General features: G+C 47.3%; 1 protein-coding gene across 1 annotated transcript in view; it reads left to right on the top strand.

Annotated features, from left to right (window-relative positions):
- The window catches only part of LOC121284353 (high-affinity choline transporter 1-like), a 45,303-nt gene extending 35,014 nt beyond the window's left edge, over positions 1 to 10,289 (top strand). The window contains exons 8-9 of the mRNA XM_041199767.1: positions 1,272 to 1,489; positions 9,789 to 10,289. Of these exons, the coding sequence (XP_041055701.1) occupies positions 1,272 to 1,489; positions 9,789 to 10,244 (674 nt within the window). The 3' untranslated portion in view covers positions 10,245 to 10,289. The remainder of the gene's footprint in view (positions 1 to 1,271; positions 1,490 to 9,788) is intronic.
- Positions 10,290 to 16,257: the final 5,968 nt, after the last annotated feature.

Here is a 16,257-nt window from a genome sequence, read left to right as displayed (position 1 = left end):
TCCTGCATGAGAGTCCAGCCCACTGTCTCTGTGTCTGTGTGTATCTGCGTGTATGTCTGCACTTACTTGTGTGCCTTCAGGCGTGTTTGTGTCTGCATGTACATGTCCATGTCTATGAGTGTATCTGCATCTTTTTCTGTGTCTGTGTGTCTGTGTCTGCAAGTGTGTGTATCTGTGCCTGTTTATGTTTGTGTGCATCTGTGTATTCACAGAGGAGGGGGGTGAGTGAAATCTCTATAGTTCACTGTGTTTGTTATTGTAGTAGCTGATAAAGAATATTGCAAAAAAAAATCATGTTTTAACTTGTTAGCCAATTTAGCATTCTACAAGAATCCAACATTACCTGCTCAGCTTGCACACTGGAACAAAATAATTTATCTTCATTTTCTTTGCCTAGTTGCTCCAAAGACCCCAGGCACTATACACACACCCAAGCCTCTAAAATGCGGTAGGAAGCATGTGCTAAAGAGCTGAGGTAATGTGGATGAAAATATAGGTGCCCAGGGCACACTCCAGAAACAGTCATTAGGCTCTTTAGTTTCAAACAAGGATACTAATGGCTGTGAGAGTCCCTGGTTGCCAGGTGTCCCAGGTTGGCATGCCGACTAACAGGCAATCCTTAAAGGGACCACTGCAAACTGCAACCAAAAGGGTAAGGGGTTAAAATAAATTTGCCTGAATGTAGAGCCATGAAGAACAGGATTGTCCTACCTGGCTCCACACCCAAACCATACAGCTGGCTACCAACCATCACTCCCCACACCGACCGACACTGACCCTGACCTCAACACCCTCATCCCCAGATCACTGCTATCGCTCTCTCCAATGCCAGCTGCTCCCCTTCTGAGCTTGGCAGCCATCTCCATGGATGCTGGACCCACCCTTTCAGATGTTCCCCCACTCCTGATGGTTACCTCCACCTCCTAATCGCCCATTTCCTGATTGCTCCATTTCTGATCACCCCCATTTTTAAAATGAAAATCTCACCCACCTCACAGCACAGTTCAATGAAATAGTGTTAGATCTACGTGATAGAGACTTGAGGTGATGCAGGAGTGGACACCTCCTCACAATAACAGGGATCCTTCCTGCTGATGAAAATATTAAAGACTTCCTGTGAGGCAGAAGAATTTGCCGCTAGCAGCAGTGTCCAAACCATGTTTGGAACATTGGAAATTGTCTGCAACATAATCAAATGTCTATTTGCCAGTATAAAATAGTTGTCAATTTTTGATTGTTAAAATCTGATAGAGGTCTCATTTTATTTTCAGACTGGAATCAGACTTCTTATGGCTCCCAGTCGCCTTATGAGATAAATGAAGCTGCCATGATCCTACCATTAGTTCTCCGATATTTGTGTCCTCCTGCTGTCTCTATATTTGGAATTGGCGCCATTGCAGCTGCTGTCATGTCCTCAACTGACTCCTCTCTTCTTTCATCAAGCTCCATGTTCACCCATAATATCTACCGAAAGATTGTCAGACCAAAGGTAACTTGGAGGAATGTGTTTATACACGCAAATGCTGCAGTCATGACTGCTATCAAAGTTGAAAAACAAAGAGATATCCCTAGTTTTAAAACACCCAAAGACATAGGAAAGAATCAGTCCACTAAAACCTCTTCAGCACAGACAGCACTGTGAATCCTTTATACTAGACACATAGGTTAGATTTTCACCTGTATCACCTGGATGAAGTGCAAAGAGGAAATCTGCGCTCAGCAGACCACACAGAGTTCACCCAAATCTCCTAATAATTTAAATGAAGGGCAAATGGCACAAGATCTGCTTTCAGTGGAAATCAGCCCCACTTAATCTTCCATTAAGGGTCACGAGGACTCGAAACGTCAACTCTTTTCTTCTCCGCCAATGCTGCGAGACCTGCTGAGTTTTTCCAGGTAATTCTGTTTTTGTTTTGGATTTCCAGCATCCGCAGTTTTTTTGTTTTTAATCTTCCATTCTGCTGGGTGATAATTCATGTTCAAGTGGTAGAAGTAAATACCTGTCATATGTGATTTTGTGTTGTTATGCTGCACTTGCCACATAAACCAGGGTTTCTGTAACAGCACAGACAGGAGGTTTCTGGCCATACTGCTTGCTAATAGCAATTTGCCTTTGTCACTGTCGCTGCACTTTGTGCTACTGGTTTATGGGTATTTTCTGTAAATTCCCGGCTCTCCCATGTTGATATTAAAGTCAGGTAATGCAGACTGCTGCACCCTTACTACTGCTGCGCTCTCCCATACAAATCTCTGGACATACTGAGGGAGTACTGAGGGAGCGCAGGAATGACAGGAACTCATACAGATAATGAAGATGTCTCTCAGGACAGCCCCACACCCTGTTGCCCTACTCAGTTGACTGCAGATAAGTCAGATAGCTTATGAGCACAGACAAGCACAGCACCAATACCTATGGTGCCTGGAGTCACAAAGCCGTTTATTGACCTAGCACAGGGTAACACCTGATCATTTCCTTTCCCAGATGAAGCACTAACAGTCACCCACCTCCTTTTCTCTTTCCTCTGGGGAAACACTTAGGGCTGAATTTAAGGAGGGCGGTGGGGGTGTCTGACATCTGCCACCAAAACCGATGGTGCCCCAACCGACCCAACCTCCAGGAGCCCTGAGGGAATTAAGTCCCTATTTGGCAGCGTGAACCCGGCAGCTGGGGCTCCCGGCTCCATGGCAGTCAATTAACTACCGCACCACGCCCAATAGGCAGAAAGCCCACCCCCAAGAACTGTGGGCCTCTCTATTACCAGCAGCGCCACCAGGACTGGTGGATGCTGCTGGTAATACATCTAAGCCTTTGCCAGGGATCATCGTTAGATCCCTAGAGAAAGATGAGTGATGGCAGGTTGAGGTTCATGGGGAGGGCATTGCCAGTGAGGGGTAGGGGGTGCGGGCCCACTTCCTGATGCCTGGTCCCTTGATCAAACACAGAGTACCCCAACATGGTTTGCTCGTTGGTCGCCCCACATGGCACTAATTGCCCACTTAAGGGCCTCACTTGGCATCCAGCAGGAATGCTGTCAAAAAGCCTTCCTGGCCTGGATTTAAGCAGGGTCCCTACCCTATACCCTCCTGTCTGATTAAACGACACCCGCCCTCCCCACTTCTCACCCCCCCCCCATGCATCAGAACACACCTCTGCGGGGGCATTAAATTCCACCTTTAGAAAAAACATATGGGCAGGAAGTAGTGCCACACACATTGCACCAGTGACACATTCATGGAGTGTAACCTTGTGTTGCTGAAGGGAGTAGCATTGGAAGTAGGTGCATTCCAGGACACATGCTAACCATCAAAATGCCCTATACTTGAGACAATCCAACTGGGTGGCATAAGAACTAAAAGTAAAAGTGCTGCATCTTTTATATTGCAGCCAGTTTTCCACGGGAAAGGAACATAAGAACAGGACATTCAGCCTCTCGAGTCACAGCAGCTGTTCAATGAGATTTTGGCTGAAATGTATCTTAAACTCCAACCACCTGTCTTAGCTCTATAATTTAATGTTGATGTTTGGCCCAGTGGATTCAAGTCAGCTGTGCCTAGCATGGTGCAACAGTGTATTGGAGGTGTGGAAATATCAGGAGTGTTAATGTGCTAAGCAGCAGGTTAAAGCAGTCCCTTTCCTGGAAGTGGTCTCTGGGATTGACTGCAGGATGATGAAAAATTCTGCCATATTCTCCTTGGGAACTAATAGGGCAGAATCATCCCAGGTTTACACGAAGTACAATAGCAGGTGAGAAAAGGACGTTCTACCCGCTGGCCAAAATGGTGGGTTTTTGTGCTGTATCATCCCATTCCCGCCTCATTAATTATGCATTCCTGGGAAACAGACTAGGTCGCTGGTAGGGCATCCTCTGATTCGCCCACCACACTGTAACCTCAGGCCTTCAGTAAGCCGGGTGCCGTATTTAAAGGCTGCCCCTGCAAAAATCTAGCACTCTTCAAGGGATAGGAAGCTGCTGTGAACTGATGGCTGCCAAAGGGAGGAAACATGCTGCCTCCAGATTTAGCGGTGCTTCCCTCGATTCCTTACTTGATGCAGTGGAGGCCTGCCACAATGTCCTCTACCCCCGGTCTGGGTGAAGATGAGCAAGCAGGGTCACCAATCCAGGGTGGGAGGCAGTGGCAGCTGTGGTCAGTGCCAATGCCCAGAAAAAGAGGACAGCCACCCAGTGCTGTAAGAGGATGAATGATTTCCTCCATAACGCCAGGGTAAGTCACTCTTCTCATCATTCTCAACTCACATACACTCAAACCCATCACACATCCACATGGATCTCACTCACTGTCAGTTCAAGAGACATCACCATTCATTCTCTCACACACACCTTCATTTGCCCTGGGGATCATGTCCTCATCCATTCCATGGCACCACTCACCACCCGCACACATGCCAGGCATCCTTATCATCTGGCCTGGCAGGTGTCCTGCTTACACTCACTCCATCTGCATTCATTCAGGACAAGCTGGCACACAACAAAAGGGAGAGGTCGCAGATTGGTGGAGGATTGCCCGAAATCATGGTCCTCACGGACTTTGAAAATGGAGTCATCCAGTTGCCCGGTGAGGATCTGGACTGTTCCTGTGCTGGGGTTGGTGGTGCTCAACCAAGTGAGGATCCAGCAGTGCAACATCCATCAGCCAACCATGCTGTGAGTAATGTGTCCTGTTTTACAGGCCACTGCCATGCGCTAGTTATCTCCCCTTGCTTTTCAGGCACATCTGGGAAACAGCCAAGGGGGCCCACGACCCAGGTCCTTGACTCAAGTCCTGAAGAAACATCAGAAGAAGAACCTGATGACACCCTCATTGAAGAACCATCACAGCGCTTACCCACACCCTCCACCAACGCAGACGCACACACCTTGGCGGGACCTAGCTTTAGAGTAGCCTCGGGATCACAATCTGGTGAGCACATCGCACTGTCTGATCTACAGCAGGTGGAGGCAGGGATTTCCCAGGTTTCCGGCACTCAGAGGACAGCTGGAGACCTGAAATCTACTGAGTCCGAGTCAAATAAGGAGCCTCTGGAATCGGTCATGTCACTGTTGATGGAGCTGCAAAGGCAAGCTCGGGAACATCAGGAAGGGATGTCTGCTGCACTCCTCATAGCGCTGGTGTGCCAACGCACCAAGGTCAACACTGGCAGGTTGGCGGCTGCCATGGAGACCTTGGTCCATGACATCGGTCTGCACTGCTGCACGGGCTGAACTCCAACACTAATGCCATTGTTGGCCTCCAACAGTGTCAACATGAGAGGGGTGTAGGACAGCTTGATCTCGTGTCAGCTTCCCCTTCTCCTCAAGGAATCAGCCAGGGGTCCTCAGGCATCCTTAGGGAGGAGGACCAACCGGTGAACATCCCAGGACCATCCATTCAGGTGACTTCAGGAGTGTCCGGCCCATCCGAATCCCCTCTTGCTGTGACCCCAAAAGCTCCAGCTCCACACGCCGAGGAGGGTGCCACTGCCACACAGGATCCCAAAAGCAGATCAGGGCCCTCCAGATCTCAGCCCTCCAAAGGACACCTGCCATGGTCATCATAGATAGGGTGTAGCAGACAGCAGGTTGCCTCCACCTCTGCTGTGGATGTCAGGGGAGCACCATGACGTAGCGGCAGGGTTAGGAAGGTTAGGAAGAATTAGTTGCACAGCCTCGACATGGGTGTTAATCACTTGTACATAATGTTTACTATTGTAAATAAACTCCCAAGAATGTCTCCTTGTCTATGGCTCCTTGTTATGATGAGCAGTGTTTGTGTCACTCAGGTATGAAACCTTGTTGCTGCACAAGATAAAGGCAGGTGTCTCAGTCCAGGGCGTCTTCCCTGTGCTTTGTGTAACCTTCCCAGCGCACTGATGGTGTGCCTTCACAGTCATTGGACACATCAGCCAAACCTGCACCTCGATGGGGCTAATCATTGCTGCCAGAATGTCCTGGGCCAGTGACACAGAGTTCCATCATTCTCTCTGTGTGCTCCCAGCACATCTGACATGTGGCTGGCCCCCCACCTCATCAGCATCTGTGTCCGGTGACAGTGTGGTCCTGACGGGTTCAGCTCATGAAGGACGCCATAGGATTGGGAGAAGTTAAAGTTTCCCCGCCACATCTCCATGAGCGCAAGTGATCTGCCATCAGCCAGACAGGAATCAGACATTCACATAAGCTATGTGACAATCTATGGAGTGTCCCCACTGCATGTCATCATCATCCTCCTGGAATATAGGGACTATGGGCATCCACTGCATCTCCACGACAGCAGCCTTACCACAGAGCATATGTGTGCTGCCATCAGCCAGGAGTCAAATGTTCACAGACGCAATGTGAGGATCTATAGTGTCTCCTCTGCACGTTGTCATCATTCTCCACAAATTTAGCAGCTGTGAGATTTCCCAAGAATGCCTGCGTCATCTGGCCAGTGCAATGGCCTCATCGCTATCATTCTCACCTTCAAGGGCCTCATCATCCTCATCCCTATCGACATCCTCCTCATTGGAGGAGATGTGCAGCTCCTCCACAGCCAGCTCCTCTCCCTGTTGCAGCACCAGTTAGTGAAGGGCACAGCAGATGACAACAATGCGTGACACTCTTTGTGTATTGTATTGCACCAGACCAGTCCAGGTACTGGAAACTCATCCTTAACATTCAAATGGTTTGCTCCACTAGCGAGTTGCAGCAAGACCCTCATAACTTCTGTCTGCTGCAGTCTGCGGCCACTGCACATGTGTCCATCAACCATGTCCACTCAGGTAGTCCTTGTCCACAAGGAGCCAACCCTGAAAGATGTCAGGGATCTGAAACCTGCTGAGAATGTAGGAGTTGTGGATACTCCCTGGGATTTGTGCGCAGACCTGTAGGATATGTTTGTGGTGGTCACACACTAGCTGAACATTCAGTGAGTGGAAGCCCTTGTGGATTACTTGGTTGACTGCTTGTTGACACGGAGATCTGGGCACCACATGAGTATAGTCGATGACACCCTGCAGAAAACCTGAAATCAGGGCAAATCCCAGCGCCCTTACTTCCTGGCTTTCCTGGTCCTGAGCAAAATGCACAAAGTTATCTGCCTTCATGAATATGGCGTCCGTGACCTCCTGGTGTAAAAATTGAGTGGCGAGGTCACTTTCATGGTCACTGGCAGTGGATGCCCTCCATGTCTCCCTGTTGCCAAATTCTGCAGCAGGTGGCAGATGTCCAGTTCCCTGGACATGCGCAGTCTTCAGTGACACCGGTTCTCAGTCATCTGCAGGAACGACAAGTGCCATCTATAGACTCTGGATCTAGTTAGCCGCCAACCAGCGTCAGGCTCACTGTGGTTCCTCAGTGTCCCAGCCACCTCTTTTTGTTGAGGGTGTTGCTCCTCCCTCTGCCCAGCTAGGGCCCTCCATCACTCTCTTCTGCTTCATCTCTGCTCTCTGTATGTCATAAGGCATACAGCTAGATCACCAGGCACCTGATGTACTCAAGCGTAAAATGACGCCCCTTGATGTCGGGTGAGCGTCCCAATGTCATTGCAGACTCGAGCGATATTTCGGTCAACAGGCGCGCACGGGAGTTGGCAGCGTGCCCGCCGATAATTAACAGGCCTATTAAGGCCATTAAAGTATTAATTGAATTCAATTTTTCGCTGCCCGTCCAACCTTACAGTGGGTGGGCAGGTGAATCGGCCAGGCGGCCTTTGGATTTTTCATGAAACTTCATCTGCGAGCGGGAGGTTTCCAGCAGGAATGAAAAAATTTTTTAAATGTTGAAATGGCAAAGTCACATGAGGGGACATGTTTTTAACATTTGTAAGTTTCTTATTTTTGATTTGGAAAATCTTTGGCAGCTCTGTGCCTCGGGGAGCTTTCACTGCGCGCACCCGTGTGCATGCGCAAACTTCCGTGTTCGCCCTCCTCCCGCCCCCCACCCCAGCGGCGCTCAGCGTTGCAGCGCATGTTTCACTCTGGCTGCCCATTAATTGGCCTGCCAGCATGAAATTGTTGTTGGTGCCCGATCGCGGGCAGCAGTCAGCTTCGCTATCGCTCCCGGCCCCACCCACCCAACAAGGTAAAAATCCTGCCCTTAACCACAAGAATGGATTCACACAGTAAACAGTACTTTAAAACAGCTCCACAAGATCTAAACTTAACTGCTTCTCCAGGTCTGGCCTTGTTCACACTGTCTTCTGGGAGTTCTGACCAGCTATCCTGCAGTCTTCTGGGAGATCGAAACAGCTATCCCCTCAGATAGGCTTCAGCATTTCCCTAAATGCATTCCTTCCCTTTGATCTTTCTATTGTCTCAACCGGTCTCCTTAGAAATGCTTTCTTCCAGAATTGATGAAACTCGATTTTTTTGCTCTAGCTCTTAGACTTAACAAAAACAAATTTACCCTATCTTTACCTTACTTACTTACACCTTTTACAACCTGCATATATCTCCCTTTGAACTAAAACAACTCAATTCAAAACTACTCCTGTTATTGTTTTATGTAAAATTCTGATTGAAGTTTCCCTTGTTTCATTAACATATCAAAACCACTTCTTACTGTTGGTGTTAGACTCTTGCAGTCACTCTGGCTTTTATTCCAATTACCATATTTACAAGCTCCTTCAGCTCGTCTTCCAGTATATAAGAAATTTGACAGTGTTATTACCAGAAGAAAAATATTACAATTTCTTGTTTTCTTGATACCCCCCATTTTGTTTCCTCTTCTTTGCATGTATCAGTTTATTTTTGCTTTCAGACAGCAGCATACCTGCTCTGGGCAGATCCTATGCTTCTTTGTTTATTTCCTTGCTCCAATACCATTCCCTTTGGCCTTGTAAGACTAATTCTTCTGTCATTCAATTCCACCCTATCATAGGCCTTCCTTTGTCCCTGTCCTACCCAGCCCTTACTCAAATATTATTACACTGTTAACTTTTCCCAGTTCTGACCAGAAACATTTAACTCTGTTTCTGAAAAAAGACATTTTGTCAAAGCTTTTTGTCTTACCCTCATCAGTACAATAGCAAAAATACCAATGTCAGGGGAAATTGATTCCCTTGACACTGGTATTCTTGTGATTGTCCAGATGAGTGCAAGGTGAAAAGCTTTGACAAAATTTTTTTTTCAGCAATACTCAAGCTCTGATCTCTGTTTCTCTTTCCACATATGCAGTCTGACCTGCTGAGTGCTTCCAGCATTTTCTGCTTTTATTTCAGATTTCCAGCATCTGCAGTATTCGGCTTTTCGTTTGGCAATTACTTCATTCAGGCAGTGCCCATTTTAAATACATACTCACTGTCTGGAGCACAGTTCAAGTGTTCTGTCCATATTGTGAAACCACAGCCTTATTAATAACTCTTCTGAGGGCTGCAATGAGCCAAGCACACAAGCTGGCCTCAACGTTGTCACAGGCGTTAATACTTTGTAGAAGAGTTGATATTTTATTTGTTTGTGTGCCACAGTCTTCCACTGTGTTCAGTTTTACCCCTTTCTCTCACATTTTGATGTAAGTATATTTCCATTGCTTTATCTTATTTTATTGATGCCAAACTACCTGTTATCTGCGTATGCATTGATGACAATTTCTAAATGATATTTTTTCAAAAAGGCTCTGGTCGGACACTTGCCCAAACTCCCAATCTGTTTCGCTAACCCCTATGTTTACCATTCAGGATTTATCATGTAAGCGATCTTAAGATATTCTCAGATGGTTTGAAAGTTCCACACCTAATGTATTTGCCTTTGGAATGACTCAGTTATTTACACAGAATTTGGCTTCTCAACTCTTTTACTTTTCTATTTTCAGGCATCAGAGAAAGAAATCCTCTATGCGATGAAGACTACAGTTTTGGTAGTGACGGTACTTGCCACTATCCTTGCTCTCTTTACCAACACTATCTATGGCCTTTATGCATTAAGTGCTGACCTGGTGTACGTTATCCTTTTTCCACAGCTTGTTTGTGTTCTGTATATTCCATGTGTGAATAGACTTGGATTTGTCACTGGAGTACTGACAGGAGCATTGCTCAGGATTTCTGGAGGTGAACCTCTTTTTCATTTTCCAGCTGTTATCCACTTTCCTGGAGGTTATTTCCAGGATAGTGACTATATCCAGACTTTTCCATATAAAACCTTGGCAATGCTCTGCTCTTTGATAGTGACTGTAACCTTGTCATATATCAGCAAACTCAAATGGCCAGAGGGGTATGTAATTGCCTTTAACTTGACAGAAATACCAAGTGAGCCAAGAACCACTGCTTAATCATTTTGATAAAGTGAAATAACAACAGGGGAAACAATATTTAACACAATCACACAGGAGGGAGGCTGGGTTCAGTCCTCTTATCTAGAGTGATCACTAGTGCCTGCCAATTAAAAGGCTTTATCTGAATTAAAATAATAAAGAGTAACAAAAGAAATGTTTTGCAACATTTCCAATGGGGCTTGATAGCCTTGTGGAATTTATTTTGCGATGCTCTCCATCTCCTAGTGCAATTCAGGCTTTGCATAGAGTGTTCCTGCCCCTCAGATTTTCTCTCTAGCCTTCATTGTTTGGAGCCATAAGGTTTGAATATTTACATATTATTTTGCTGCCATCTCTGTAGCCTTCTTTTTTCATGAAGCTAAGGATGTAGAACAGGGTGAGATTATGTACACAATCATGTGGACGGGGACTAACACGACTGCAGTCGGATGCAACTTTCATAGCCAGTGGTCCTAGAAGATTTTCTCTCTGATGCATGGCTACAAGTGTCAACTCAATCGCATGGTTGATCTTTATTATATTCCTCTTTGTTATGGTACAAGGTTTTAATGAGTCTTCACCAAGGAGAAGAATCAGGAAGAATGTCATCAGTGGTATTTTACATAAATCGACTCTACATTGTCATTCTACTACCAGAGGTTCCAAGTGACTGTGCAAACTCCCTCCAGTCACAGAACATAGGATCTGAAGAAATAAAATTCACACAAGTGGTTTGTTTCCCTGTTCAAGTGGAACTCTAAATTTATTGGTGACATGGGTACAAATGCAGAGTTTCCTATTAAGTCCAAAACATTTGCTTAATCTACAGTGCTATGTATACGGTAGAAAAGACCCATGACAGGAAACCATGCTTTTTCACTTATTATACTCCACATACAGGAAGGTTACAATAAAACACTGGATACCAGTCCTTTTAGTTTTTCTCCCCCATACAGATTTAGATTAGCCTTTCCTAATTGTCCTCCTGTCATCAGTTTGAATGAACCTGTCCCATCATGACAGAATCTTGCCATGTACTCAGCCAGTGCTGCGCTGGTCTGAGGAACTGACTCCTGCACAGTTTTTGCACCAAAATGCTGGGTATACGTAGACTGCTGCTGCAAAACACAAACTTCAAGATGGAAGTAGTGATCTAAAATGAAGGATAAGGTTATAAAAACAAAAAAACTGCGGATGCTGGAAATCCAAAACAAAAACAGAAATACCTGGAAAAACTCAGCAGGTCTGGCAGCATCAGCGGAGAAGAAAAGAGTTGACGTTTCGAGTCCTCATGACCCTTCGACAGAACTTGAGTTCGAGTCCAAGAAAGAGTTGAAATATAAGCTGGTTTAAGGTGTGTGTGGGGGGGGCGGAGAGCTAGAGAGAGAGAGAGGTGGAGGGGGGGTGGGTGTGGTTGTAGGGACAAACAAGCAGTGATAGAAGCAGATCATCAAAATATGTCAATGACAATAGTACAATAGAACACATAGGTGTTAAAGTTGGTGATATTATCTAAACGAATGTGCTAATTAAGAATGGATGGTAGGGCACTCAAGGTATAGCTCTAGTGGGGTTTTTTTTTATAATGGAAATAGGTGGGAAAAGGAAAATCTTTATAATTTATTGGAAAAAAAAGGAAGGGGGAAACAGAAAGGGGGTGGGGATGGGGGAGGGAGCTCACGACCTAAAGTTGTTGAATTCAATATTCAGTCCGGAAGGCTGTAAAGTGCCTAGTCGGAAGATGAGGTGTTGTTCCTCCAGTTTGCGTTGGGCTTCACTGGAACAATGCAGCAAGCCAAGGACAGACATGTGGGCAAGAGAGCAGGGTGGAGTGTTAAAATGGCAAGCGACAGGGAGGTTTGGGTCATTCTTGCGGACAGACCGCAGGTGTTCTGCAAAGCGGTCGCCCAGTTTACGTTTGGTCTCTCCAATGTAGCGGAGACCACATTGGGAGCAACGAATGCAGTAGACTAAGTTGGGGGAAATGCAAGTGAAATGCTGCTTCACTTGAAAGGAGTGTTTGGGTCCTTGGACGGTGAGGAGAGAGGAAGTGAAGGGGCAGGTGTTGCATCTTTTGCGTGGGCATGGGGTGGTGCCATAGGAGGGGGTTGAGGAGTAGGGGGTGATGGAGGAGTGGACCAGGGTGTCCCGGAGGGAGCGATCCCTACGGAATGCCGATAAGGGGGGTGAAGGGAAGATGTGTTTGGTGGTGGCATCATGCTGGAGTTGGCGGAAATGGCGGAGGATGATCCTTTGAATGTGGAGGCTGGTGGGGTGATAAGTGAGGACAAGGGGGACCCTATCATGTTTCTGGGAGAGAGGAGAAGGCGTGAGGGCGGATGCGCGGTAGATGGGCCGGACAACGACCGTGGGTGGAAAACCTCAGTTAAGGAAGAAGGAGGACATGTCAGAGGAACTGTTTTTGAATGTAGCATCATCGGAACAGATGCGACGGAGGCGAAGGAACTGAGAGAATGGGATGGAGTCCTTACAGGAAGCGGGGTGTAAGGTGCTGTAGTCGAGATAGCTGTGGGAGTCGGTGGGTTTGTAATGGATATTGGTCGACAGTCTATCACCAGAGATTGAGACAGAGAGGTCAAAGAAGGGAAGGGAAGTGTCAGAGATGGACCACGTGAAAATGATGGAGGGGTGGAGATTGGAAGCAAAATTAATAAATTTTTCCAAGTCCCGACGAGAGCATGAAGCGGCACCGAAGTAATCACCGATGTACCAGAGAAAGAGTTGTGGAAGGGGGCCGGAGTAGGACTGCAACAAGGAATGTTCCACATACCCCGTAAAGAGCCAGGCATAGCTGGGGCCCATGCGGGTACCCATAGCCACACCTTTTATTTGGAGGAAGTGAGAGGAGTTGAAGGAGAAATTGTTCAGCATGAGAACAAGTTCAGCCAGATGGAGGAGAGTAGTGGTGGATGGGGATTGTTCGGGCCTCTGTTCAAGGAAGAAGCTAAGGGCCCTCAGACCATCCTGGTGGGGGATGGAGGTGTAGAGGGATTGGACGTCCATGGTGAAGAGGAAGCGGTTGGGGCCAGGGAACTGGAAATTGTTGATGTGACGCAAGGTGTCAGAGGAATCACGGATGTAGGTGGGAAGGGACTGGACAAGGGGAGAGAGAAGGGAGTCAAGATAACGAGAAATGAGTTCTGTGGGGCAGGAGCAAGCTGAGACGATCGGTCTACCGGGGCAGTTCTGTTTGTAGATTTTGGGTAGGAGATAGAAGCGGGCCGTCCGAGGTTGGGTGACTATCAGGTTGGAAGCTGTGGGAGGGAGATCCCCAGAGGAGATGAGGTCAGTGACAGTCCTGGAAACAATGGCTTGATGTTCAGTGGTGGGGTCATGGTCCAGGGAGAGGTAGGAGGAAGTGTCTGCGAGTTGACGCTCAGCCTCCGCGAGGTAGAGGTCAGTGCGCCAGACAACAACAGCACCACCCTTGTCAGCGGGTTTGATGACAATGTCAGTGTCCCTCTACACCTCCATCCCCCACCAGGATGGTCTGAGGGCCCTTAGCTTCTTCCTCGAACAGAGGCCCGAACAAGCCCCATCCACCACTACTCTCCTCCATCTGGCTGAACTTGTTCTCACGCTGAACAATTTCTCCTTCAACTCCTCTCACTTCCTCCAAATAAAAGGTGCGGCTATGGGTACCCGCATGGGCCCCAGCTATGCCTGTCTCTTTACGGGGTATGTGGAACATTCCTTGTTGCAGTCCTACTCCGGCCCCCTTCCACAACTCTTTCTCTGGTACATCGATGATTACTTCGGTGCCGCTTCATGCTCTCGTCGGGACTTGGAAAAATTTATTAATTTTGCTTCCAATCTCCACCCCTCCATCATTTTCACGTGGTCCATCTCTGACACTTCCCTTCCCTTCCTTGACCTCTCTGTCTCAATCTCTGGTGATAGACTGTCCACCAATATCCATTACAAACTCACCGACTCCCACAGCTATCTCGACTACAGCTCCTCACACCCCGCTTCCTGTAAGGACTCCATCCCATTCTCTCAGTTCCTTCACCTCCGTCGCATCTGTTCTGATGATGCTACATTCAAAAACAGTTCCTCTGACATGTCCTCCTTCTTCCTTAACCGAGGTTTTCCACCCACGGTTGTTGACAGGGCCCTCAACCGTGTCCGGCCCATCTCCCGCGCATCCGCCCTCACGCCTTCTCCTCTCTCCCAGAAACATGGTAGGGTCCCCCTTGTCCTCACTTATCACCCCACCAGCCTCCGCATTCAAAGGATCATCCTCCGCCATTTCCGCCAACTCCAGCATGATGCCACCACCAAACACATCTTCCCTTCACCCCCCTTATCGGCATTCCGTAGGGATCGCTCCCTCTGGGACACCCTGGTCCACTCCTCCATCACCCCCTACTCCTCAACCCCCTCCTATGGCACAACCCCATGCCCACGCAAAAGATGCAACACCTGCCCCTTCACTTCCTCTCTCCTCACCGTCCAAGGACCCAAACACTCCTTTCAAGTGAAGCAGCATTTCACTTGCATTTCCCCCAACTTAGTCTACTGCATTCGTTGCTCCCAATGTGGTCTCCTCTACATTGGAGAGACCAAACGTAAACTGGGCGACCGCTTTGCAGAACACCTGCGGTCTGTCCGCAAGAATGACCCAAGCCTCCCTGTCGCTTGCCATTTTAACACTCCACCCTGCTCTCTTGCCCACATGTCTGTCCTTGGCTTGCTGCATTGTTCCAGTGAAGCCCAACGCAAACTGGAGGAACAACACCTCATCTTCCGACTAGGCACTTTACAGCCTTCCGGACTGAATATTGAATTCAACAACTTTAGGTCGTGAGCTCCCTCCCCCATCCCCACCCCCTTTCTGTTTCCCCCTTCCTTTTTTTTCCAATAAATTATAAAGATTTTCCTTTTCCCACCTATTTCCATTATATAAAAAAAACCCCACTAGAGCTATACCTTGAGTGCCCTACCATCCATTCTTAATTAGCACATTCGTTTAGATAATATCACCAACTTTAACTTTAACACCTATGTGTTCTATTGTACTATTGTCGTTGACATCTTTTGATGATCTGCTTCTATCACTGCTTGTTTGTCCCTACAACCACACCCCCCCCCCCCTCCACCTCTCTGTCTCTCTATCTCTCCGCCCCCCCACACACACACCTTAAACCAGCTTATATTTCAACTCTTTCTTGGACTCGAACTCAAGTTCTGTCGAAGGGTCACGAGGACTCGAAACGTCAACTCTTTTCTTCTCCGCCGATGCTGCCAGACCTGCTGAGTTTTTCCAGGTAATTCTGTTTTTGTGATGGATAAAGTGCCTATTTGAATTGCTAACTGGCTCAGTACCTTTGTCCCTAAAAAACGCCCATTTCCCAGGCACAAAGGTTACGATTTCAGGACATTTCTCCAGGTAGGGAAGATGGTGCAGCTGGCTAATAGGCATTAGCCTATCACATCAGTGTGAATGAGATAGAGTGGGGAGTAGGGGCATATTGGGCCTTCCCACTCTACTTTTCTGTTCCTGCACCATGGGGTGGCAGCTGAAATTGGGTTTGTGTAATTGGAACAGGAGGGTTAAAGTTGGCCTAATGGTAAACCTAAGAGGACTGCAAAAGGTACATCTCCAAATCTTGACATGCTGTACAAGAGATATTTGAGCCCTGTGCAATTTGTCTGTTCTGGTTCAGAACAGGAAATACAGGCTTACGACAACTACACTTCAATTGCACCATTCCTGACCAGCAACAGGAGTGGCAGCAGGCCAGGAAAATCAGCCCTAGTACTTTGAAACATTGTCTTTAATTTTATAAAAAAATATAAGAATATTGGAAATACTGAAATTTCATTTATCTTCCCTTCACCTTATACGTCCCTAAATTTCATGTAGCTATTGCTCATATTTTGTTTTATTCATTTATGAGATGTGGGCATCACTGGCTAGGCTAGCATTTATTGCCCATCCCTAATTGCCCTTGAAAAGGTAGTTGTGAGCAGCCTTCTTGAACAGCTGCAGTCCATGTGGTGTAGG

The sequence above is a fragment of the Carcharodon carcharias genome, chromosome 11 (assembly GCF_017639515.1).
Source record: "Carcharodon carcharias isolate sCarCar2 chromosome 11, sCarCar2.pri, whole genome shotgun sequence".
Classification (NCBI taxonomy): Eukaryota; Metazoa; Chordata; class Chondrichthyes; order Lamniformes; family Lamnidae; genus Carcharodon; species Carcharodon carcharias.
This window is presented reverse-complemented; position numbering and strand designations above follow the sequence as displayed.